The sequence below is a fragment of the Trypanosoma grayi genome (assembly GCF_000691245.1).
Source record: "Trypanosoma grayi strain ANR4 Tgr_204_V1, whole genome shotgun sequence".
NCBI lineage: Eukaryota > Euglenozoa > Kinetoplastea > Trypanosomatida > Trypanosomatidae > Trypanosoma > Trypanosoma grayi.
The window spans coordinates 1-23,698 of record NW_008825823.1 but is presented as its reverse complement, the minus strand read 5'-3'; the positions used below and the strand labels follow the sequence as shown (position 1 = coordinate 23,698).

The following is a 23,698-nucleotide window of genomic DNA, read 5'->3' as shown; positions in this document are numbered from 1 at the left end:
CGCTCCCCTCTTGTTCTTGTCATTGTCCTTTACGTTGCTACCTGTAGGAGTAATCACTTCGTAGTACACGTACACGTGGGAGGTAAAGCTCCAAGAAAGAACCTGAAGGAGATCGTCACGAGAAATACCATTGATAAAAGAGGCTAGTGGACTAGAGGGGTTTGTTGCTGCTGTTCCAGCACATTTTAAAGCATCTCTCGTCTCCATCTCTGCTGCCTCTCTGTGAGGAGACTTGACAAATTTCCCGTACAACTCTTGAAGTGAGTGTGATTCAAGAAGGTGACACAAATAGGGCTGCACCTGAATGACAAATTGAAATCCAGCAGACTCTCCAGACTCTAGGGTCAACGGAACGTGAAACTCATGCACTACAATCGGTGTTACAGTAACTGCGCGCCGCAGGAGCTCAACTGCTCTCATGTCTGCGCCGCGTGGCCCAGCCCTCTGCTCAGACCACAGAGGGACGCTGGAGAGACTACCGAGGTTCTCTCCTATCCACGTAGAAAATATATCAAAAGATGCCTGCTGCACAAGAACAGGAACTTCCGCAACATTTGTTACATTCACATTTACCAGTACCCGGAGATGGGCTGCTCGTCGCGCCACCGAGGTACAGCGTAGCACCTGACCCACATTTGCCCGGTAATAACAGGTCCCCAACACCACGGGTTTTGGTCTATACCACGATATTGACCGTTCCTCCGCTGGGACCAGCGCGTTAAGCATCACCGCATTCTCACTATCATGACTATCTGTGCCACAAAAAGTAAACAGCAGCACATATCCCATTGTAATGGATCCGTGAAACTCCCCCAAATCCGGTAGAGTATAGTTGAACTTGTACGTAGACGTAATGCAACCAGGAATCGCTCCTCTCATACCGATTTCCAGATCACCTGCCTTTGATGAGGCTGTTCCAGCTGCAACATCATCTTCCCTAGATTCCGCCACCAGTGTGAGGATCCTTCCCGAAGGGCCTGTTACACCAGGCAGCTCACAATCGGAGGCTGTTTCAACAGCGGATCGACTGCCCCAGAACGCAGGGGCTTCGAAAGAAAAATAGCAGATCTCTCCATGCTGCGCTGCATTTTTCTGTTCTGATGACGGTGATGGCTGCCTTGACTGTGGACCTTTGATTTCTCCAGAGTCTGGTGATGCGGTGGCCTCCACCACAACAGGCACAATACGGATCGTGTGAAAAAGTTTTCGCCACATGAGGTCAAAGTCATTTTCACCCAGCGCCGCTAAGAGCGCCGCGCCATCACGGCCGCGTTCTCCCTCTTTATTGAAGAAGCTGATGGTGAGCTGAAAGCGTATCGGTTGCCACGACAGCAACAGCGTTGTAGGCTCTTCATCTACAGTTGTTGGGAGGCGCGTGAGCTTCACCTCTATAGCCTTCCGCAATATATCCATCCTCCCTATTATTGGGGCTGAAATAGGAAATAAACAAACAAATAAATAAACAATAATGGAGGTGGATACACCGCATAATAATATTACCTTACTTATTTCCATCTTGTTTTGTTCCATCTCTCGACATGCTGAGGGAGGGAGCAAAAATAACTTGGCCATCGATGTTCCTTTTTTTTGTCGTCTGTTTTTTTTTTGGTGTTCCCTCGTTGCAGACACAACTTCGTGCATACACACACACGCACACAGCATGGGGTACAGTCGTGCAATCACGCAGGCTCCAGGTCGGTTTCCGACCGCTTCCACGTCGTTTGCTTTGTCTTCTTGTTGTAATAGTACACTTTTCCCGTTGCGGGATCCTTGCGCTCGGCCCACTCGGCCTTTTTTGTCACATTCTGCTTCTGCGAGGACTCCGTGTCCGCGACTGAGGTACCGCCTCCCTCCACCCCCAGAGTTTCTCCTAGTTTCCATGTCGTCGCATTGGTCGACTTGTTCACGTAGTATGTGCGACCGGTGCGCGGGTCTGTTACCGCACGCCACCCAGGGCCACACTTTGGTGCCTCATTCACCGCTTTTCCTTGCTCCTTCTCCTTCTCCTGCTGCGGCTTATGATGATGATGTTCTTCACCTTCAAATGTCTCTTCTACCTTCCATGTCGTCCTTTTTGTCGCAGTATGGACGTAGTAATACTTGCCGCTGGAGGGGTCCCGTACTGCATTCCACCCGCTTCCACAACGTGGCGTCTCCTCTTTGGTGGTCTTTGGCGACTCTTTCGCAGGTTCGCTGACCACATCTTCGATATGTATTGGTGGTGCCACCAACGGCACCGTCGTGTCGGTCGCTTCGAGAGAAGGCATGGCGATATCACCTCCTCCTCCTTCCGTTCCTATACCCGTTCCCGCTCCCACGTCTGATGGCGAAGGGCGAAGCAAAGNTGTCCCTGGGGTACTGCCAAACATGCTCTTGGCAGATGTTGACTTCGACGGCGCCTTTTGAAGCGCAGTCAAGATGCGTGACTCTGTTTCGCGTGCGCGCCGCAGATCTTCCTGTATCTTCCTTTGCGAACCATGAGGTAAAAAGAGAGGATCTACAGCGCCTTTTCCTGACCCCAATGATTCAGATCCTCTCGACGGCGCAGCGGCACCTGCGTTGGGTTGCGGCATTGCCGTCATCTCTGGCGCTGGATTTTGTCTTTGCTGCTGATAATGATAATAATCTTCTCGTGGCTTCTCTAGTTGTGGTTGTTGCAGCCGTAAACCATCATATCGCACTTGCTGCGCAAGTGACGCTGCCACCCCTGATTCTTGTGCACCCTCTAGTGGTAGCTTTACTGAATGCTGCTGCGTTGCGTCCCCAGAGGGTAACGGAACGTCATCACGATTGTCATTAGCCGGCGGCTGCGATGGCCACATTGCACCACCTCCCTGTTCAAGTCGACAAAGGTTGTCCTGGTGCTGGCGAAGAAACTCACGAGCTGCCCCCATAAGACTCATTTCACCACACCCCTGCGCCTCGTTCATGCTGTCAAAGACTTCCATCGCAGCGCGCATTTCATCAAGACGAGCCACCCGCCCCTCAAGCGTGGGCGGGTGAAGCTGCTCCCGAGAGACTCCACTGGTAGAGGAGGGCCACCCGGCCCTACTCCCATCGCGGTGTTGTGCGCGCCTTTCCATCTCCACCTGACGCTCCGCCGCACCAGCGAGCATATTCCACGTCTTGGGGTACGATGCCTGATGCTGCCGTGCCCAGGCACTAAATCCCGTATCGCCGCTCTGCCGCCCATCCGTTGGCGGCTGGCTACGAGTGTCTGTCAGGTATGCCTCCCGCCGCCGGTCGCGCTCCGCGAGAAGTCCATCGATAAACGACGCAGTTTCATATACCCGCTCTCCATTGGACGGTGACATGAGCTTGGTGCCCCCCCGTGTCGCCACCACCTCGGTATAATTCTCATTTACCGCCTCGTTGCCCACTGTAATGTTTTGGGGAATACCACAGCCTTGGCGCGAGTCATCCATGGCACCGTCGCAAACCGCCTGCCGAAACGCATTTTGAAAACGCTTTTGTGCGGCGCTAGAGCGGAAAGTGACGAACAGACCTTTGCGCGGCGGAAGCCCATCTTTGACACGACAACAAAGGAATGAGTACTCGTTGAGGGGAAGGAGTTGCAGGCCCCGCCGCCTCGCCGGGTCCTCGGCGTCCCTGAAGGCCACGAGGGGTAATTCCACAAATATCTCGTTCCTCGGCTCATCGAAGGGGACAAACACGAGCAGTGTGTCTCTTGCGCCGCGCCGCCGCGCCACACAAGCGAGGCCCAGACACACCTCAGACGGCGTCTCGACAGAGGAGAGGTAGGCGATATCACCCCTCTGCTCGTTGGTACCGCCCCGCGGTGAGGCACGGGCGGGGCCGACAAGAGGCACACACGCGCCGTAGCGTGAATGAAGCAGCTCGGAGTGGGCGGCAATGTCCATGCGCCTCGCTCCCACCACCTTCTGTCTTTCCTTACATTCAGAGGTGAGAAAAACGAAAGACAACAGGCGTCAGCATCTGTACTGCAGAATGATGCCCGCACACACACACACACACAAAGAGAGAGAGAGAGAGAGAGATCAGTAAAATAATAAGTATAATACGCCGCAAAAAAAAGATCCACAACAATCATGCCCACACCTCTTACTGCTCAAGAAGAAGTTGTAGCATGTATTCCTTCTATAGTACACCAATTACAGCGACTGCTCGACACAAAGAGAAAGTTTCTCTTCCCCTTGGCCCTACTCCGTGGGCACTGAATCCACAACAAAAACAGCACCACAAAAGAAGGGAGTAACTCTAGACTCTGAACGACATGTCATACGCGTCCAGTTACTCCACTGTTGCACCTCCCTCAGTTCCGCCACTACCGGAAAGGAGGAGAAGCGCTTTCTTCGCCTCAAACAAAACTCTATTCGCCTGTGCGTGCCGTGCAAAGAACTCGGCTTCATCGCTCTCTACATTTTCGCACAACCGATGTATATCTTTGAGTTGGATTAGCTCCTCGCGACCGTCGCCGTAAAGATCACCCACGAACGGTGCAAACGTGTGCGTTGCCGCCTCAATATTGTCGTACATGAGCCCCGCATCGTCGTCATCATCTTCCGTCTCTTTTTTGTAGTGGTCTTCATTCTCCCCCTCTCCATCTTCGTCGCGTTGCTGACGCTTCCGTGAGACTTTTCTCGTGAAGTGAATCGCGGCCACCGCAGGCAGACCGTAGTTTTCCTTCTGTTGTGTTGTCACCGCGTGGTCCGCCTCGAACTCTTCCACCGTTATCTTCCCGCGAAACGCGACCCGAGGGGAGCGCCGCACCCGTGGCAAGTCGCGTCTGGCGATGTAATACTTCCCGCCGTGGAGGGTGTCTAATGGCGAGTCCAGAGCCACTGCCCGCGGCTGCACACAGCCTGTCGCATCACACTCTAATACGCTGCTGATGCAGTACTCCTCCGCCAACTCTCGCATTGTGACGCTGCCATTAAGAGCTATGGGCGCACAAGTTGAGGTAGGGGCGTCCCCATCGCGAAGAAACACGATCGCGCCAGCGGGATGCGGACTGGCAGCGGCCAGTGGTCTCTCTGTCATTCACTTCTTCCTCTTCCCTCCAAGGTAACTACAACCTGCAATAGGGAGATCGAGAATGACAGGGATAACACAATAACAAGGGATGTGCTGCAGTGCATACACGCACACACACACACACACACAGATAGATAGATAGATAGATAGAGGGCAGAATGCCGCACCTCCACAGAATGAAGGCGGTAACTCTAGACACAAGCACAGTTGTCGAGGTCTGCACTCATGAGCGTGTATATGTGTGTGGCTCACACTGCTCGCGTGAACCTCCCACGCATCGCAGGGCTGCATGGCGGTTCCACAACGGAGGGAAGCGAAGCCCTCGCAATGCCCTCCTCGTCCAATGGCGGAGCCGGCTTCAAGACTACCGCCCCAGCCTTGTCATAACTGTCATCACTATCCGTGTGTTGATACTCTTCACACCAGTGAAGAGGATGACCCACACGTAACGGCGCCATGAAGAGAACGGCCTGTTCACTGTACGCGGCGGCGTTGGCGCCTGGTAACAGCGAGCATGGGATGCGAATATCGCCGTAATTCTCTGACAGATTCACCACAACTCGCTTCGAAGGCATGCTGGCTAGAGGCAACACGCACCCATGCACACACTCACAAGCTGCCACACCACACAGCGAAGGCTGTGCCAAGGTGGAACTACAATGGCACAGAGACAGAAAAACAGACCAGAGTAACCGAACACGCAGAGATGAGTTACTCTTGCTCCACCGCATCATAACAATTCCGTATACAACGGCCATCACACATAGGCTCGTATGATGTGAAAGACGGGCTTGCGCCGTGATGGTAGCCCAACACAAGAGTCATGAATAACCAGAAGGGCCTCGCCACATGGTTGCGTCCGCGCCTCACACACACACTCTCTCTCTTTCTCTCTCCAGCAACCTCTCTCTACACACCTTCTTTCCCCCATGCCGCTCAGTCAACGAATGCTGCGTGGTGCCCAACTCAAAGAGACACTCACACACACACACACATCAGAACACATACAATACCCCACGAATGAACAAAAAAAATAAAATAAACAAATAAAAAGTGTACCAATCCAGTAATATCAATAATAATAACAGCGAACGCTTAAATATACAAATGAAAATAATCCCATATTTCATTGGTCATTTCCATTTCTATTTCGAGCAAAGGTAAAGCCATGTTCTGGACGATTCTCACACTAAATTACACACCTTGTTGCAGCCTCGCCGACTTCACCAGCGTGTCCAAGATGCACTGCGTCATCCACGCCATGTGGCCCCACTTCTCCATCGCATCGATGGATGCCAGGAGTTTCCCTTCACTATTGGGGGAGAGAGCGGCTGCAACGTCACGCCACATCTGCACCTCCTGGAAGAAACCGTCTTCCTCGGGAACCTCAATAATGTGCTCATCATGCGTGATGGCCAACTCTGTGCCATTCGCTTCGGTTCGCGCTTCCAACAACTTGAAGCTGGCACAGCTGGGGCCTACGGTGACAGGGTTGTAGATGTTCGGGGAATCAATCATGCCTGTGGTTCCCGACACTGTAAACTCCGCCTGTGGAGCACTGTTGAGGGCGCAGTAGAGGAATCCCGTGACAATCTCCCCTTCCATTTCAAAGGCGAGTTCGCCGGAAAAGGCGACGATAGCACCCCTCCTGTTTGTCTCCAATATGCGTCCCACTGCTGTCTTGGGCATCTTGAAGTTCATCGCATGCAGCATCACCCGCACGCAGTACCACCCGCAGTCACCCAGTGCGCCGAGGTTCTCCAGTGTGGGATTAAAGCGAATGTCATTCTTTTGCTTCTCCTCATCCGCGCACCACGAGAGGGTCGCCGTCAGGCGGCGAATCCTCCCACAACGGGGGAGGTTCTCCACCAGCTTCTCTACCCATGGGCCATGAGAGAACATGGTACCGTCCATGTATAGCAGCCGTAGGTTGTTAAGCCTCTCTAACCACACACATAGCACGTCAATATTCTCCGCCGGGGGCTTCTCGCCCACAACGTGCTTGCCTTTATCCACGCACTTCATCACCCATGCCGGGCGCTCCATGACTGGGAGAGAAATGTACACAATATCCACGTCTGGCAAATTCACCAATTCGTAGTAGTTGCAAGCTCGAGGTTTGTTTGATGCATCAATACCAAGGTAACCGCAGCATTCCTCCACAAAGGATTCAGCTGTTTTTGGACTACGGCCCCCCACTGCTGTAACGACGAGTCCCGCCTTGTGAATAGCGGCCCATACCTTCCGTGCAATGGCGGAGACACCAAGGAGACCCACGCGAGCTACCGGCGTCATGTGGGGCTGAAAAGCAAAAACTGTGTATTCTTTTTTGAATTCTTGCTTGATTGCTATACGATTGCAATGAGATAATTTTGGGTTCGACCAATGCGACGAAAGAAGGTCCTGCAAAGACGAGGAGAAAGCAAATATATATATATATATATAGAAATGCAAATAGATAGGACATAGAGCACCAGTGTACCCATGGCAAGGCACATACAATTCCACAAAGAGAGATAAGTGGTGATATATATATATATATATATATGTATATGAAAACAACAACAACAACAACTAAAACCCAAACTCAGACTTCTACCACCGAAATCACCATCTTTTTTGTTCCTTCTGCTGGGGTCAAAGCTTTAGTTTCTGGCGGAACAGGAAGGGCTGGAGATGGGGCTTGTGGTGGCGGCACAAAGGTTTCGTTATTAGGCCCACTTTCCTTGTCGACATTGCTCATTGCGGCAGCTGCCGTCAACGCACGGTCGGCAGTATTTCGCGCAGACTCCAGGAGCTTGTCACACACGCACTGCGTTACCCATGCCATGCGTGCCCACTCTGCCGACTTATCTGGTACCACCACAAGCGGCTCCTCCGGGTCGTTGCGCAGGAGTGCGAGCTCCACATTTCGCCACAGCTGCACCATCTGGTGCGTGCAGTTCTCGGCACAGCGACGCGTTTCGACTTCCCTGTGGAAAGACGGCACCCCATCAGTCCACTCAAAGGCATTACGCTCAATTTTGAACGTTGGTGTCTCCTCGTCTGTGGGATTGATGGCACCGTGCACTGTGATGATGCCATTGTCGCATTTGATGCGTACTAGTTGCTCTTGTGCCGCGTGAAATGTGCAAAAGAAGGACGCTACTACCGGCTCACCGTCCACTGTGAAGACCAGTTCTCCAGAAAAGTCGGATATACCGTTTTTAGGACCACTGCGCTGCGCCACACGCCCCATGACTGTGGTCGGCATGGTGAAGTCCACCATGTGGAGAAAGTAGCGCACACAGTACCACCCAAGGTCGCCCAGCGCTCCCATGGGCTCCAGTGCGGGGTCTAGGCGAATGTCATTTTGTAGGAAGTCATCCGAGGCCAAAAAGGCAAAGTGTGCTTCCATGCGGCGAAGTTTCCCAATTTCCTGCATAGCACGACGCACGTCATGGACACGGTTCCCATGGGACAGCATCGTGCCATCTACAAAAAGTAGCCTCTTCGCGGAGAAAAGACGCAGCCATTCCTCCAGCTGCTGGCACGACTCGGCTGCCGGCTTCTCACCCACTACATGCTTGCCTCGTTTGGCGCACTCCAGCATCCACTTCTGGCGAGCCGCTGTAGGGATAGGGATGTACACAACGTCAATGCCTGACGCCATCACAACGTCATCGTAGCTTCCAACAAGGGGCCTCTTTGTGAGTGACAGGGAGACACACAACTCGTCAATGAGCTTCTGCGCTCGGGCCGTGTCGCGAGAACCCACTGCAGTGACCTCATGCCCCGCCGCGTGGATGGCGACCCAAGACTTACGCAGGACCCTCGCAGCACCAAGTATACCAACACGCAAGCGCGTCTTTGGATCCGACGTCATAAAGTGGTCCCTATCCCCTTTTTGTACACAACCTTTGCACGCGAGGAGAAAGAGAGCATGTAGAGACGCCGTATACCAAACCACCAAACGCACCCACTATTTCCTCTTCCCCCGCAACGAGCACTGGGTTGCAGTGTGAAGGAAAGGAGGAGGAGGAGGTGCGGAATACACTTTGGATATATTCTAAACAATAAAAAAACATTCTGTTAATTAACAGAATGAATGGAGCTGACCGGCATTTCATACATTTAATGCTCGGCATCCAATATGGCCACGCATCTCTTTATCCTCATGTTCTTCATGTTTAAACGGCAAACCGAGCTGCATAGGGAGTGTACCGGCCATTGCAGAAGATATACACCACCACAAGCATGAAAAGAGACGAGGCCCGGGGATAGCTTGGGTGCAGCGCAATGATGCACGTGGCGCGACTACCGCCACCGGGCACACGCATCTGTTGCGGCCATCGCCGCGTCGGAACTGTTCGTGCACTATCAGGAGAGGAGGAAAGCATATCCTCCTGCTTGAGCTCCACGCCACCAATAATGATTTCGTAATCGGAGTTGTTCAATATGGTCAACTCCGTGCCACGTGTAGGAGTCTTGCCATCAAGATACATATCTAACGGGCAACCTCGGCCCATCAGAGGTACATTAAAGAATGCTGTAAAGGGGGTCTCCTCTAATGAGAGTGGACGACGCACAAAAGGGGGGGTGGGTGGCTCTTGTGGAGCTGCTTGCTGCTGCTGCTGCTGCTGCTGTTGTTGTTGTTGTGGACCGCTTTGCTGAAGCTGTGCCTGAGTGTTCTGAGGGTGCATTGGCTGATTCGCAGTATGTTGATCAGACATCTGGGGTCCCAGAACATGAAGCTGCGGCGATGCTGGACCGGCATGCTGAGAAGACTGTAGCTGCGGGGCGCTCGGTTGGGGGATTTGCTGTTGAGTGCTCCCTGTGTACGGCTGTAACGGCTTAACTTCAGTTTGCGGCACCTGCGACGAAGTCGGGGAGACCTGTGAAATCGGTTGCGCATTTGGCTGCTGTGGCAAACCGCCAACCTCCTGTTGTGAAGGGCATACCGGGCCTACCTGCATGGGTTGCATGCCTGGTTGTGTAGACTGAGAATCTGTCAGCTGTTGCTGCGGCGGCGACGACGAAGCCTGAGGAAACGGCCGCTGCAAAGAAGAAAGCGTTGACGCTGGGGTCACTGGGGGATCGGGCGGCACACTTCTTTCAAGGTTCTGCGGACCAGAGGGTTGGGATGGTTTCTGCGATGCTGGCGTAACAGAAGCTGTGTCTGGGGCCTTTGAACTTCCTGTCTGTTGCAGTAAAGCGTTATTATTCTTGTTGTCATCGTTCACATTCGTTGTAGCCACTGGCTGAGAAGACAATGGAGGCGCCGTTGGTTGCTGTTGCTGTGGCTGCTGCGACCACACGGGCTTGGCTGTCGCAGCTGGGGGCGGCTGGTAGAGTGCTGTTTCTTCCAGTGCGGAGGGGATTGGGGAACTTGCGACTGGTAGTGCAGCCGGGTTGGGCACTGCTGCAGCTGCAGCTGGTGGTGGTGGTGCTGTCGGTGGTGAAGCTGCTTGTGCCGGCGTGGGGGACGCACCGAAAAGGTCGTCTAGCAGGTCTGCCGAACCGCCGCCGCCACACGCGCCTCCGCCAACAACACGTCGTGCTGAGATTGCATTCACCGAAGAAGGTGGACTCGTCGAAGGGACATTCGATAACCGCCTCTTGTTGTCGCGAACGAATGGCAGTTCCTTTGGCGCCTCCTCCATGAATCCTGCCTCGACGCCGGCGGGGTAGGGCTCAAACTGTAGGCGGTTCAGCGCGAGAACCGTGCGCTGGAGCTGCTCCACCAAAGACTCCTTGTCATACAGCTCTCCAGCGATTTTCTCCCACTGGTCCACGTATGTCGTGTTGTCACCAGCCAACTTTTCCTTGGTTTCCGTCTTCTCCTCATTCTTCTTGAGATCCACGAGCACCGCCTCGAGGTGTTCAACTTCGTCCAGCAGCGGAATTACTTCCTTCGACACGTCACGGTGGCTCTGCAGCGCCTCCAGCTTGCGCATCTTGTCGTTCGCGGCGGCCAGCTGGTCCTCGACTTCGGCAATGAGGGCCTTGCTCTGCGTCGAGGGAGGCTGGCGGGTGCTGGGCAGGATAGGCGCGATACCGGCCTCATGCGCCGATTTGGCGTTGATCTCCCGCGCGATATCTTGCCAGTGCTTCGCCTCGTTGCGCAGCGCAACGGAGGCGGCCGAGCCGGTAGCGACTTTGTCCTTCGCTGCGTACTGCGCGTCGTATTCGAGCTGCGCAATCTCCCGTTCGAGCACCTGCACACGCTCCTGAAGCTCTTGTTCGCTGGGGAAGAGCAGTGCGGTGCGGGCGGCAATCTCCTGCGCGAGATCGGCGTCCATCTCGACCATCTCTGTTTCACTCGGTAGCACACCGGCCCGCGCGAGTGACTCCACTGTGCGGAACGGCAGCCTTCCTGGATGCCGCTGCCCTTCACCACCCTCCTTTGCTACCCGGGTCGCCGCCGCTGCTGCTGCTGACGATGCTCCCCCTGTTACGCTCATCCGCAGCGGCGGCGGCGGGCTCGACACCGGATGCATGCGGAAGATGACTTCGAGCCGCCCTGGTTTGCCTGCAACACGGAATGAGACGGCCTTCTTGTCACACATCGACTCCCCCGCCAGGACGCTGCACATGCCGGCCAGCGGTATCTCAAACCCTGTGAGCTTCGCGCTGTTCTTGCGGTTTGTGACGTCGTACACGGCGAAGTCGACCATGCGACGATCCTTCGGCGTGTCGAACGCCAGCTGAAAACTGTGCGTGCGGTCCAGTTCGGCATGGGTGCTGAACTCTACTTCGCCGGGCACGACGCAAACACCGGGGTTAGACGCGATCTCCACCCCTTTGCGTGATATAAGGATAACATAGACAGATCCCTGGCGACAGAAGTAGGCACTCAGCCGCAGGGGATGAATGGTGATGGAGTAGAGTGTCATGACGTCTACTTTTTCGTTTCCGGCCCACTCGCCGACTCTATGCCTCCTTCCTCTCTCGCACGCCAAACTAATTCCCCCCCCTTTTTTCTCCTGTTGCCAAATAAATAATGATGCCGGAAAGCAAAAGAGTCACCCAAAAATGCGTTGGATAGTCTCGTCTTGCGTTCCCCTATTTCACCGCTATAACGAACTATAACGACTGCTCAACCAAGCAACAAAAAAAAACTCAACAGAATACGAAGGGCTAGCAGAACAAGTCTAATTCTCTTCTTTCACATATGAACATTGTCTGCATTGCGGCGGTCAAAGAAACAATCCTCCCTGCACAATATAATCTTTAAACACGCGACGGACGTTTCGAACGTTTATTACAAGCGTCCCATGAACTTCTCTGGAGCCAGACCAGTAGCAGACAGGACACATAAAACTCTCTTCTTAGTCTTCCTCCCCTTCTTCTTACACTACGCGGTCCCTCCTGCTGCTCGGGCCTGCAGTGCCTCTATCCGGCGCCGCACAGCCTCCTTCTTCCGCTCCAGCTCCGACGCGACAGTGCGGTTTTCCGGCAGGTCATCATCACCATCGCCATCGACCAAGCAGTCCGCCATCGCCGCCGTGCGCTTCACGCCGGCTCGACCGGTGTCATCACGCGACGGTAGCGGAGGCGGCGGTGATGGTGCGTGGTACCCTGGAAGGAGATCAGGCGCAAATCTCACCGAGTCTAGCAACGGCTTCGACGCAATTCGCCACCGCAGGCGCACGCGCATTGTCTGGGGATGCCGCGACAAAGGCCCGCAGCTGTGCTGGCCACAGACGAAGGTATCTCCAACAATGGCACCAACACCCTTCACTATTGACACGTCGCCTAGCACTTCGGTGGGTGCGGCAAGGAAACTGAAGCTGCTGCCCTGCAATAGCTCAACTTCCTCCAAATGACGCGCCTCTTCCTGAGAAACGACCACAGGTACCTCCACCTTGTTCTTGTTTTCGTCGTTGTTGGCACTGCTGCTGTGGACCGGGGCGCCGTTGTCCTTTGGTGTGGAGAGCAGCGCTATTGCCGCTGCCGAAGCAGCAGCCTTACGCACTGGACGCGAACTGAAAAAAGAGGCAGCAAGGGAGCCTGTTGAACTCGATGTAAGCGTGGGAGTACTGTTGCTCGTGCTGCTTGTCGTTTTCTCCACAGGAACCGCCTTCTCGGCGAGCTGCAACTCTTTAGCAAGTTCCTTAGCATCCCAATCGGCGACAAAAATCATCTCACTGCCTTTAATCGGTTCACCCAGCGCTCCGCTCGCAAGCACGCGGGATCCGGCGGCCAGTGCGTAGGCGTGGAATCGTGTCCGCTCCTCCTCCGTGAAGAGACGTCGCTTCTCCGCACACCATGCCTCAATAGCAGCGAAGTCAAGACGCTCCACCGGCACGAGCACCAACGGCTCAATCTCGTGGTACGCGTTTCGAACAGCTGAGGGTAAGAGTGCGGTACTTCGTGCCGGGAGCAGGACGAGGAGCTGCACAAGCACATCGGTTGGTCCAGAACCACGCACCCTGGAGACGCTGCTATTCTGCGCCTCAGTGGAAGGCGCCGGGGCACCGTGGCCACCCCTCGTGTGGCTTTGCCTTTCCGCCAGCTGCATCAGCGCATCATAGGAGAGCACGCCGCAGTACTTCCGCAGCAGGTGCAGCGGTGGTGCACTGCTATACGGGTAGTAGCATCCCCAGTGCTCCACCACGCCCGCACTGTTCTGCAGTGACCACTGTAACATAGTCCAGTACGCGTAGCACCGCGGTGCCTGCGCCTCCTCTTCCGCCTGCTTCCGCTGGAGGAATGCGTCATCTTCAAAACCCCAGTCGGCACCACCACCAGTGCCGTTGTTCACAAACAGGTCGCCACCGTCACGCTCGTTTCGCATCTCGGCGAGACAATCCAACGCGTACCGCGCAGCGTCAAACTGAATTGTGTTTGTGGCAGGGTCAATGATAGAGCGGTCACGCGAGATGAAATCCGTGGCGAGGAGCTCCAAGAGATCATCAAGGAATCCTTCTTCAATACGGCAACCCACCGATGGAAGGAAGTCATTACCGAATAACAACAACACAAATACCACATCATGTAGTGTGCGCTCAAACTGCCGGCTCCGTCTCTCCACTTCATCCGCAGAGTCTGCACTTCTATGCTGCAGCCGCAGTTTTTCCCGCAACTCCTCGCGGAAGGCGTGGATACTGAAAAATGTGGAGGCCCATCCGTCGCCCACCTGATTTCGCCAGCTGCCCCCCTCAGCACGCGACGTGCTGCTCGCGGGGTACTCATAGCGGAGAACGTGAATGCGGGGCTCGTGGAGGATCAGCGAGCACACTGTCACGTCCGTATCGGAACTGCATATGACATGGGATGTGTTGGGGTCATAGTTGGGCTGCGAGCGGAAGCGGCGAATGGCATCCGCAATTTTGTTTTCGCCCTCGCCAGGGCGCCACACATCGTCAACAACAAACACAATAGGAGAAGCAACGGCCACTTCCGCCTTCTTATCATCCTCAACGGGGCTGTTGCAGGTGGCGCGCCGCTGCTGATCACGTAGACGCTCACCATTGATGCGCTCAGCCCGGCTGGCGCAGTAATAATGCAACGCGTCCGTTAGCCGAGACATGAAGGGCGTCCCAACACTGATGCTGTTGCTGTCCCACTCCACAGCGCTGCGGCCGCGTGTACCACCGCCGCGGCGCCGCCTACGGGAACGCTGCTGCGCCAGCTTCCCCATGGGCGAGATGCCGTCGACAGCCAAATACACCAGCGACCGCGGGCGGACGAGGCGCATCACCACGTCGTCCAGAAGATCGAAGAGACGCCGCAGAATGGCCGCGTCAACGTCACCAGCAGCGACCTCAACTGCCGTTGCGAGCGCGGCGGCCTGGTAGACCAGCCCGTTGACATCAATGTACAGGCAATCAGCGGCGGGGCTGCAGCTGCTGGGCAAGAAGCATGAGGCAAAGCGCCGCTTGAGCCAAGTGAGCAGCAGCGGCACACCCATTGGTGGAGTGCTCTGAGTCCCCGATCTATTTTTTTTTTTTGGGGTGTGTGTGTGCGTGTGTTTACAGTACACATACACGCACAGAAGCACAGACAGAGGAGGAAGCAGAATGCATATCAACAACAGACATGACGCACCAACAAAAAGGTTTCATCTCCTCTCGAAAAGCACAGATAACGGCAAAACAAACACACACACACACACTCTGACAGAGAAGCAGCATTTCAATGTACATCCTCCAAAGGTTTCCCAACACCCACACAACAAGTTCCATCTTACTGCGTGCGTCACGAACGCAAGACACACAGCAGATCTTCCATTGTGATGTGCCCATCGCCATCTATGTCACACTCTAGCATCGCTGTGTTGAGTTCCGTTAGGTTCATAGCGGAAAGTTGTTGAATGTCACGGTCGTCGGACAAGGCGCCCTCGTTCACTAAGCGCTGAACAGTTGCCTGCACATCTCCCACCGAGATATATCCATCACCGTCCACGTCAACGATGTGGAACACTTCACGCACCTCATTGTCCTTCGCCTCTGCGCTGTCCTCATGCTCCAGCAGTACATGAGACAGTATGAAGAGGAATATGGNAACACTTCACGCACCTCATTGTCCTTCGCCTCTGCGCTGTCCTCATGCTCCAGCAGTACATGAGACAGTATGAAGAGGAATATGGGGAACGTCACACCGTTCCGTGACGGACTCTTACGGCTCCGCTGTGGTGTCACTTCCCCTTTACCGGTGCCATCCAATACCCCTGTGGGTGTAGAAACCTTATTGCTGCCTGCGCTACCATTGTTGCCGTTTTCTTTACGCCTCGGTGTCAAAGCGCGAGACGGCGACTTGGACTTCTTTGACGGCCCAGACCCTGATAGAGAGGAAGCCGCTGCTGCCGCCGCCGCCGCCGCCGCCTCAATGTTGCGCTGCCACAGAACAAAATCAATCGGATCATCGTTGAAGGTGCGCACTATATCTGACACCTCGAGCGACGACATGCCGAGGCCGAGGTCGTGGAAGAATTGTTGCAGTCCCTCCACCCCTAACGTCGGCTCCTTCGCCTCCTCCTCGTGCTGCTGCTGTTCCGAGGCCTGACACGAAGTCTGTTTAGTGGCCAAATGGGGCGCCGTCTCCACCACAACAGCGGTTTCCGCACCATCGGCGCTTGTATCGTGACCTTTCCCAGCGTCATTGCATTCCGTTCCTTTTCCCAATCCACCGCGAAAGATTGAAGGACTGGATCTTGCCACTGGTGACAACGAGACCGAGTTTCTTACCGTCGTCGACTTCGACTCCCCACGCTTTGCTCTCTCCATGAGACCATGACGCTTCCGCCGCTTTTGCTGCTCCTCCTCCAGCAGACAATAATACTCANTCCCCACGCTTTGCTCTCTCCATGAGACCATGACGCTTCCGCCGCTTTTGCTGCTCCTCCTCCAGCAGACAATAATACTCAAAAACGCCGCGGGCCTCCTTCACAACATCCAGAGAGAGGAAGCAGCGTTGCGCGAGGAGCAGCAAGTCGTTTTCATCCATCGACAGCTGCGTTTCCTGGCGCTCGGCAGCAACCACCCCGTGATCGAAAGAGGCGTGTTTCATTTGTCCTTTGAGGTATTGCCTACCTTCCCTGAGCGAAGTTGTTCCACCGCCTTTCTACACACTTCGTCTGTTGCACGGCTCTTATTAGATGCCGGAAGAAGAAGACGAGGAGTCTGGGCGTGGGGGGTGAAGGAGAACCCAACCGACGCCGCAGCATTGTGGGAAGGGCAGAGAAACACCGACCAACACAAGCGCACACCTTATATACATATACATATATATATATATATATATATATATATCTATACAAGCGCGCGCAGAAACAGAATNATATATATATATATATATATATATATCTATACAAGCGCGCGCAGAAACAGAATAATTATTCAGTGACAATATATATAAATATATAATGGCGACTCGCTATTCCCCCCTGTTGCATTGACGTGGACGTCACACACACAGACACACCACCGCTCCGAATGGTGGCTTGTAGAAAGAAAGTCGCGATATCACCCTTGACATGTGACATTCGCCACGAACACACACACACAGAGAGAGAGAGAGAAAGAGAAAGAGAAAGAGAGAGAGAGAGGAGATAAAAGCGGCAAGGCCAGCAAACGTCTCGAGTCGGGAAACTTGTTCCGTCATCTCGCTTTCTCACGGACATTTGCCCCCCAACGTTTCGCGACGAAACACCACTGGAAACAGCATATGCGACGGGCTTCAAAGGGAAAAGAGATGGAGATCACCATATTGACTTACGTCGCTTGCAAAAAACAACAACAACAACAACAAACAAACGAAAAAGAAACAGGCGCATGTGTGTTTGTGTGTAGGAAGGAGGAAAGGGGGAGGGGAGTCGTGCGATACAATGATGATGATGATGATGATGAAGCAACACGGAGAATAGTTTCCCACACTGTACACGCACCTACCCTCACAAAGAAGAGAACAACCAAAAAAAAAACCGAGGAAAGCAAACCGAAAAAAAAGAACCCACACGGCTGCCTACTGGCGAAAGCTAAAAAAAGAAATGAATGTGACCCCGTAGTTTGAGTTTCCGCACAGAAACAAGTAGATAGATAGACAGATAGAGAGCGTACGCTAGAGCACGAACGCGCATTAGGCCACTGACACGCCCATCTTCGCATGCAACAAGCGCGGCCCGGAGAAACAGTTGTAATCTGCGAAAAGTAGAAGAATGACAAAGAAATGCAAAACGCACACAACAAAGCTAGGCTCGCACACGCACACACACACACACACACGGACAGAGATGTACGCTGTTTTTTTTTTTTCGTGGTGTGAAGTGGGGCAGCGGAATAACATTTCCCGGTCCTCGTCGTCACACCGATACCCAACTCCTACCTTCGATGAGCTTCTCCACAATGCCCGGGTCGGCGAGGGTGGAGGTGTCGCCGAGATCGTCGCAAGTACCCGCAGCGACCTTGCGCAGGATGCGGCGCACGATCTTGCCCGAGCGTGTCTTCGGCAGTCCGCACTGCGCGGGGTGGACGTGGTCCGGTGTCGCCAGCGGCCCAATGACGGTGCGGACAGTGACCTTCACGGAGTTCAGAAGCTCCTTGTCAATCTCCACGCCCTCGTGGAAGGTGACAAAGACGTAGATGCCCTCCCCCTTCACGTCGTGCGTCACGCCGACAACGGCGCTCTCCACGACAGAGGGGTGCGTGTTCACGGCGTCCTCTACCTCGCTGGTGCCGATGCGGTGACCGCTGACGTTCAGCACGTCGTCCACGCGGCCGGTGATCCAGTAGTAGCCGTCTTCGTCGAGGCGTGCACCGTCGCCGGTCATGTAGTATCCGTTCACGGGGAAGTACACCTGCTCGAANAGAGGGGTGCGTGTTCACGGCGTCCTCTACCTCGCTGGTGCCGATGCGGTGACCGCTGACGTTCAGCACGTCGTCCACGCGGCCGGTGATCCAGTAGTAGCCGTCTTCGTCGAGGCGTGCACCGTCGCCGGTCATGTAGTATCCGTTCACGGGGAAGTACACCTGCTCGAAGCGCTGGTGGTCGCCATAGATGGTGCGTGCCTGCCCTGGCCACGCATTCTTTACCACCAGCAGGCCCTCGCCGGGGCCCTCGATCTCCGCGTTGGTGACCGGATCGAGCAGCGCCGGCTCGACACCGAAGAACGGCAGCGAAGCGCTGCCAGGCTTCTGCGGNCCCTCGATCTCCGCGTTGGTGACCGGATCGAGCAGCGCCGGCTCGACACCGAAGAACGGCAGCGAAGCGCTGCCAGGCTTCTGCGGTGTGCAGCCGGGCAGCGGCGTGATGAGGTGGCCGCCGGTCTCCGTCTGCCACCACGTGTCGATGAGGTCCGCGTGGCCCTCACCGACCACACCGTGAAACCACCGCCACGCCTCCACATTGATCGGCTCCCCCACGGAACCGAGAATGCGGAGCGTCTTGCGGGATGTCTTTTTCACGGGCTCCTCACCTACCTTCATGAGGGAGCGAATAGCGGTGGGGGCCGTGTAGAATATTGTGACGCCGTACCTGTCAACAAGTTCCCACCAGCGGGATGTAGTGGGGTATGTCGGCAACCCCTCGAACAGCACCGAAGTGGCAGCGTTGAGCATGGGCCCATACACCAAGTACGAGTGCCCCGTGATCCAGCCGATATCCGCAGTGCAGAAGTACACATCGTCCTCGTGGTAGTCAAAGCTGTACTTGAAGGTGGTGGCCGCGTACACCATGTATCCGCCCGCAGTGTGCAGAAGCGCCTTGGGCTTGCCTGTGCTACCGGAGGTGTATAGCATGAAGAGCGTGTCCTCCGCGCCCACCCATTCTATAGGGCAGTCCTCCGCCTGCTGGGCTGTCAACGTTGCGGCAATGTCGTCGTACCACAGATCGCGGCCCTCCTTCATCGCAACATCCTTCCGCTGGTGCCGCTCGTAAACAAGACACTGAACGTGGTGCCCCCCTTCTTCACATTCAGCAAGTGCCTCGTCAACGATCTTCTTCAGTGGGATGGGCTTCTCACCCCGGGAAGAGGCGTCTGCAGTGATGATAAGCTTGCTGCTGGAGTCGAGAATGCGTGAGGCGAGTGACTGGGCCGAGAAGCCGGCGAACACAACCGATACAACGGCACCAAGGCGGGCGACCGCCAGCATCACCTGCACCGCAAAGGGAATCATGGGGAGGTACAGAGTGATGACGTCGCCCTTCCGGACGCCGTAGCGGTGCCGCAACAGAGACGCGATCTGCAGTACGGCCTCGTGCATCATCCCGTACGTCACTACGCTGCTCTCATTTACCGCATTGCCTTCCCAGTAGAAGCACACGCGGTTCTTGTGTTGTGGGAGGTGGCGGTCGAGGGCGTTGTAGCACATGTTTGTTAGTGCACCGTCAAAGCACCGAATGAAGACCTTTCCTTTGCTCTTGTCAAAGTTGTACTCCAGCACCGCCTTATCCGCAGGCCACAGCTTCTCCCAGTAGAAGTTGTCGGCCGCCACTCTGCTCCAGAAGAGTGCGGGGTCCCTCAACGACTCGGCGTACAGGGCCTGACGGTCGGCAAGGCCGCGCCCCACATACGACCTGGCGCTGTTCGCTTCTACTGGGGGCACCACACTATGATGCTTGCTGCTCTGCGTGTTGGCTGCCTTCGTTGACATCACTGATCTAGTATTAGGAAGCATTCCCCTCTCCAAAAACTGTTGCAATAAGACAGGAAGAACCCGATGAAGCCCCACCGAAGCTTCCAAAAACACTAACAGGAGGACGCATCCCTCACAACAGAAGTCATGATAAGGCAAGAGAGAGGTGTGACCCACCAGCTGACCTGGGCAGAGGAGGGAAAAACAATGCAAGAAGCGCTTGAAACGGTTTGCCCACATAGACCCCAGTTGCGTCACACTGCAGAATTTTCTATGGGGGAAAAGGGACACCCACAACAGGGAAACACTGGAGGCCACAGGAGGATGATATTCCTGTGAACAGGCCCCTCGCTGACTTTGTGTGCCCGGTGTGTGGGCGCAGCAGTGGCCACAGCGAACATGAACTCACAAGGCACCGCATGGTTAGACATGGACTCAGGCCGGACACCGTGAAACTGAGCCAGCGCGCAAAGTACGAAGAGTTGAACCTGCACCTACTGCGCTGCCCCGCCCTAAAGTGGTCTCCGATGCCACTTCGCTCTGGATGGGGAAAATGTGGAGAAGCTATGCTTCACGAAAAAAAAGCCTCTCCAGTACCTTCTTGCAGTGAAAGGGCTCTGCCCTCAACGACCTCCCCATGCGGACACAACGCCTATCATACAGGACCGGGAGCAGCCCACTCCCCACCTCTGTTTGCTTCAGTAGTTGATTGGTTTCATGCCCCCACCCAACATCAAAACGTGCTACCCTTCTGCAGTGCTTTGCACAAGACTGGACTCCCAAGCCTGCTGGGTCCCGTGTGCGTGTTTGTGTGTGTCGCTGGACCAACGGCCGCCTACACACTAAAAGGGAGAACTGCGCGCCCCCCCCCGTCATATTCACGCTCGGGGCCGTTGTGGCGGTGCTCCTACGGTTGGTGTCCAACCACACTGACGCAGGAGCATCCCCGCCAGTTGCTGCGGTTGCTGGAACGGTCTAACATGTAGCTGCTTTACACCACAAATGTACGTGGATGTGGGTGCCTTCTGAGCCTCAGGAAAAAAAGAAGTACAACAAGAAAGAAGCCATTATTCCACCAAGACATCACGCCAGGGTAGATAGCCATTATCAGCGGCCGGTCAGCTAGCCAGGTGAGTATCCACAGAAAACGCATTCAGTATTCCTTTTTTCTTAGTTTGGCTTGCAGGGTTTACGACCACCGAACAAAGAGATTCATTACTAAAACCTGCTGGAGATTGCACGCGTCTCTCTTCAGCAACTCATTCCCCTTCTTGCTCGTGTTGGAGTAACAAGAACAAAAGCAAAGAAATCCTAAGAAAAGTCTGATACAGACGTCCTCTTTGGACGCCGTTTTGCTCAAATTACCCACACCGCTTGGGGAAAAAAAAACCCGATATAATCATATTGGGCTCAATTACTACCACCCCTGCTACCGCTATTAATGCTGCTTCTCTGTACATTTTTTTTTCTTCTTTTACTTTGATTGGAGGCAGTTACACCAGCATCCATTCCGCATACATTAAGAGTAGCAGTGGTTGCTGTTACAGTGGTAGGATCCAGCTATGTCCCAAGTTGGTTTTTCTTTCACTCTTTAAACCTTGCTTTCACTATTTCTGCCGCTTGCAGCAGCGTCAGTAGTAATAACAAAACCACTGTACATGTTGGAGAGTAGAGCGCTGCATTGTTTTGCACTTCACATCGCTTCGCTCTGGTGCAGAGGTGTGCTGTTTCACCTCAGTCCATGTGCAGAAGCAGCAACTCTTTTCTCTGCACTTCTCTCATGCTGCGTCTCCCACTCTATGTGTGTTTGTGTGTGTGGTGATGTCGGCAAAAAGCAGACGCGCTTGTATGATGTGCGGCACAGCGCTCCCCCCCTCTGCTCGCTGCTACCGTTCGATTGGAGCAGAGGCACCTTTCGTCAGTGCATATTTACTTCCGTTTGCCTTTTTTCCCCTCTTCAGTCGGTGCGGGTCGCCGGCGTTTTTCTTGCCTCTGCGTCCACGCACCGCTGCGCACTCTCGCCGCTGAGAAGCAGCGCTGCGGGGAGGGGGCGAACCGCACACACACACACACACACACACACACAGAGAGAGGGTGACAGACATACGCACAGACGGAGAGAGGGACGGCACAGCAAACGCAGGGTGAACGAAGGTCAACAATCATAACAAATAGACGAATTTTTCAAGAAGTAAAGAAAAATAAAACAAGTAAATCCGCTTGTATATACTTATATATAAATGAATATATAAATAAAGAAATATATATATATATATATATAGAATGAAGACACACAATATCAAAAAAAAAATGAGGTATATGGAATAATGATGAAGACCAAAGAACCGAGCGTGCCGTTGAAAGGGGAAAAAAATAAACAAGGTACCCAACTGTCCTCTACTCTCATTGCATCTGCATACAGAAGGAAAAGTATATATAAGGGGAGAAGCGTGAGAGTCAGAGAGAGGGGGAGAGCGGGTAACCAAGTTGGAAACAGCGGGCGATGGTGGAGAAGCGCATACACATAAAGAGCGGAGGTGGCATGCACAACTCACTCGTGAAGGACACTGCCGCTGCTGCTGCACGCAATAGTCCTCACGTTACATTCATAAGCGTAGATACATGCACATACAGACACATACATGCCGATATAAAAGAACAGAAGCAGCAGTAATCATAATAGTGGCCGCAGTGTCCGTGTTGCCACATCGCTTATCATTATTATTGTTATTATTTGCATTATCATTAACCCTCCCCGTTGTGCCTCAGACATTGTGTGTGTGTGTGTGTTGTCGCACACAAATACACACATAAACGCACACACTTGGTGGAGGGACGGGAATAACGGGGAATAGTCCTACGGGGTCGCAGCAGCAATTGCGACACGTCACAAGAAGAAACATCAGCACACAGTTTTCAAAAATGGACCAGAGAGAAATTCTAGAGAGAATTCATCCCCATCGCACCGTCGCCGGCGCAAGATGGGATACAGTGGGTCAAACAGAACACAAAACAAACAAGATTTCACAGACCAAGAAGAAAGCAAAGAAATACAATGAACAAGCACAATCAGAGCACCCCCCACCCCACCGCCACCACACACACACACAGTGCATGGCAGCAAAAAGGCTGAAACAAGGAGGCCCACAACTTCGCCGCGCCACACACAGACACACAGAGAGCCGACCAAAGCCATCATAGAAGAGAGGCAGGCCAGCCGATGTGCGCCAAACAACAGCAACAACCAAAACGTACGCATGAATGCACTCACACAAATACATAGACATGGAACAACAGAATGAAACGAACAGGAGGAACCGAAATCAACACGGGACCCCTCTTCAAGGAAGAACCAAAATCGAACATCTTGTCAACTGGAATAGAAACAGCGATGAGAGCAACAGCAGGGGTATCGCCTTCCTTAGACTTCCTCCAGACGCCTGCACCCACACGCGTGCGTGACGGGCGTGGAAAGCAGCGGAGGGCTGCGGACCTATTCTGTGCCAGCCACGCTCTCTCTGGACCCAGAGACACACAGCTTGGGCGAAACCAAAGTGGTGAGGAATGAACAACACGAGCAGCGGTAGGGGGTGGGGTGGGTGGAAAAGGTCTCGATGAAATATATA

The 23,698-nt window shown here is 54.2% G+C and overlaps 10 protein-coding genes across 10 annotated transcripts; all 10 read right to left on the bottom strand.

Moving 5' to 3' along the window:
• On the bottom strand, window positions 1–1,413 carry DQ04_02041090 (Protein X92; the record flags this gene model as incomplete). Its single annotated transcript, XM_009311446.1, has 1 exon — window positions 1–1,413. A coding segment is annotated over one exon (1,413 nt), but the record flags the coding sequence as incomplete, so codon positions are not given.
• Window positions 1,414–1,679: 266 nt separating this feature from the next.
• DQ04_02041080 (hypothetical protein) lies at window positions 1,680–3,881 on the bottom strand (the record flags this gene model as incomplete). The annotated part of the gene is made up of 1 exon (XM_009311445.1): window positions 1,680–3,881. The coding sequence occupies one exon, from the start codon at window positions 3,879–3,881 to the stop codon at window positions 1,680–1,682; it is 2,202 nt and encodes a 733-aa protein (XP_009309720.1).
• A 391-nt stretch (window positions 3,882–4,272) lies between these two features.
• DQ04_02041070 (hypothetical protein) lies at window positions 4,273–5,022 on the bottom strand (the record flags this gene model as incomplete). Its single annotated transcript, XM_009311444.1, has 1 exon — window positions 4,273–5,022. The coding sequence occupies one exon, from the start codon at window positions 5,020–5,022 to the stop codon at window positions 4,273–4,275; it is 750 nt and encodes a 249-aa protein (XP_009309719.1).
• A 242-nt stretch (window positions 5,023–5,264) lies between these two features.
• On the bottom strand, window positions 5,265–5,591 carry DQ04_02041060 (hypothetical protein; the record flags this gene model as incomplete). Its single annotated transcript, XM_009311443.1, has 1 exon — window positions 5,265–5,591. The coding sequence occupies one exon, from the start codon at window positions 5,589–5,591 to the stop codon at window positions 5,265–5,267; it is 327 nt and encodes a 108-aa protein (XP_009309718.1).
• A 619-nt stretch (window positions 5,592–6,210) lies between these two features.
• On the bottom strand, window positions 6,211–7,311 carry DQ04_02041050 (oxidoreductase-like protein; the record flags this gene model as incomplete). The annotated part of the gene is made up of 1 exon (XM_009311442.1): window positions 6,211–7,311. The coding sequence occupies one exon, from the start codon at window positions 7,309–7,311 to the stop codon at window positions 6,211–6,213; it is 1,101 nt and encodes a 366-aa protein (XP_009309717.1).
• A 292-nt stretch (window positions 7,312–7,603) lies between these two features.
• DQ04_02041040 (putative oxidoreductase) lies at window positions 7,604–8,881 on the bottom strand (the record flags this gene model as incomplete). The annotated part of the gene is made up of 1 exon (XM_009311441.1): window positions 7,604–8,881. One exon carries the CDS (start codon window positions 8,879–8,881, stop codon window positions 7,604–7,606), a length of 1,278 nt encoding a protein of 425 aa, XP_009309716.1.
• A 304-nt stretch (window positions 8,882–9,185) lies between these two features.
• Window positions 9,186–11,891, bottom strand: DQ04_02041030 (hypothetical protein; the record flags this gene model as incomplete). The annotated part of the gene is made up of 1 exon (XM_009311440.1): window positions 9,186–11,891. One exon carries the CDS (start codon window positions 11,889–11,891, stop codon window positions 9,186–9,188), a length of 2,706 nt encoding a protein of 901 aa, XP_009309715.1.
• A 461-nt stretch (window positions 11,892–12,352) lies between these two features.
• DQ04_02041020 (5-3 exonuclease XRNC) lies at window positions 12,353–14,911 on the bottom strand (the record flags this gene model as incomplete). Its single annotated transcript, XM_009311439.1, has 1 exon — window positions 12,353–14,911. The coding sequence occupies one exon, from the start codon at window positions 14,909–14,911 to the stop codon at window positions 12,353–12,355; it is 2,559 nt and encodes an 852-aa protein (XP_009309714.1).
• Window positions 14,912–15,347: 436 nt separating this feature from the next.
• DQ04_02041010 (hypothetical protein) lies at window positions 15,348–16,316 on the bottom strand (the record flags this gene model as incomplete). Its single annotated transcript, XM_009311438.1, has 1 exon — window positions 15,348–16,316. One exon carries the CDS (start codon window positions 16,314–16,316, stop codon window positions 15,348–15,350), a length of 969 nt encoding a protein of 322 aa, XP_009309713.1.
• Window positions 16,317–18,041: 1,725 nt separating this feature from the next.
• DQ04_02041000 (acetyl-CoA synthetase) lies at window positions 18,042–20,090 on the bottom strand (the record flags this gene model as incomplete). The annotated part of the gene is made up of 1 exon (XM_009311437.1): window positions 18,042–20,090. One exon carries the CDS (start codon window positions 20,088–20,090, stop codon window positions 18,042–18,044), a length of 2,049 nt encoding a protein of 682 aa, XP_009309712.1.
• Between the last annotated feature and the right edge of the window lie 3,608 nt (window positions 20,091–23,698).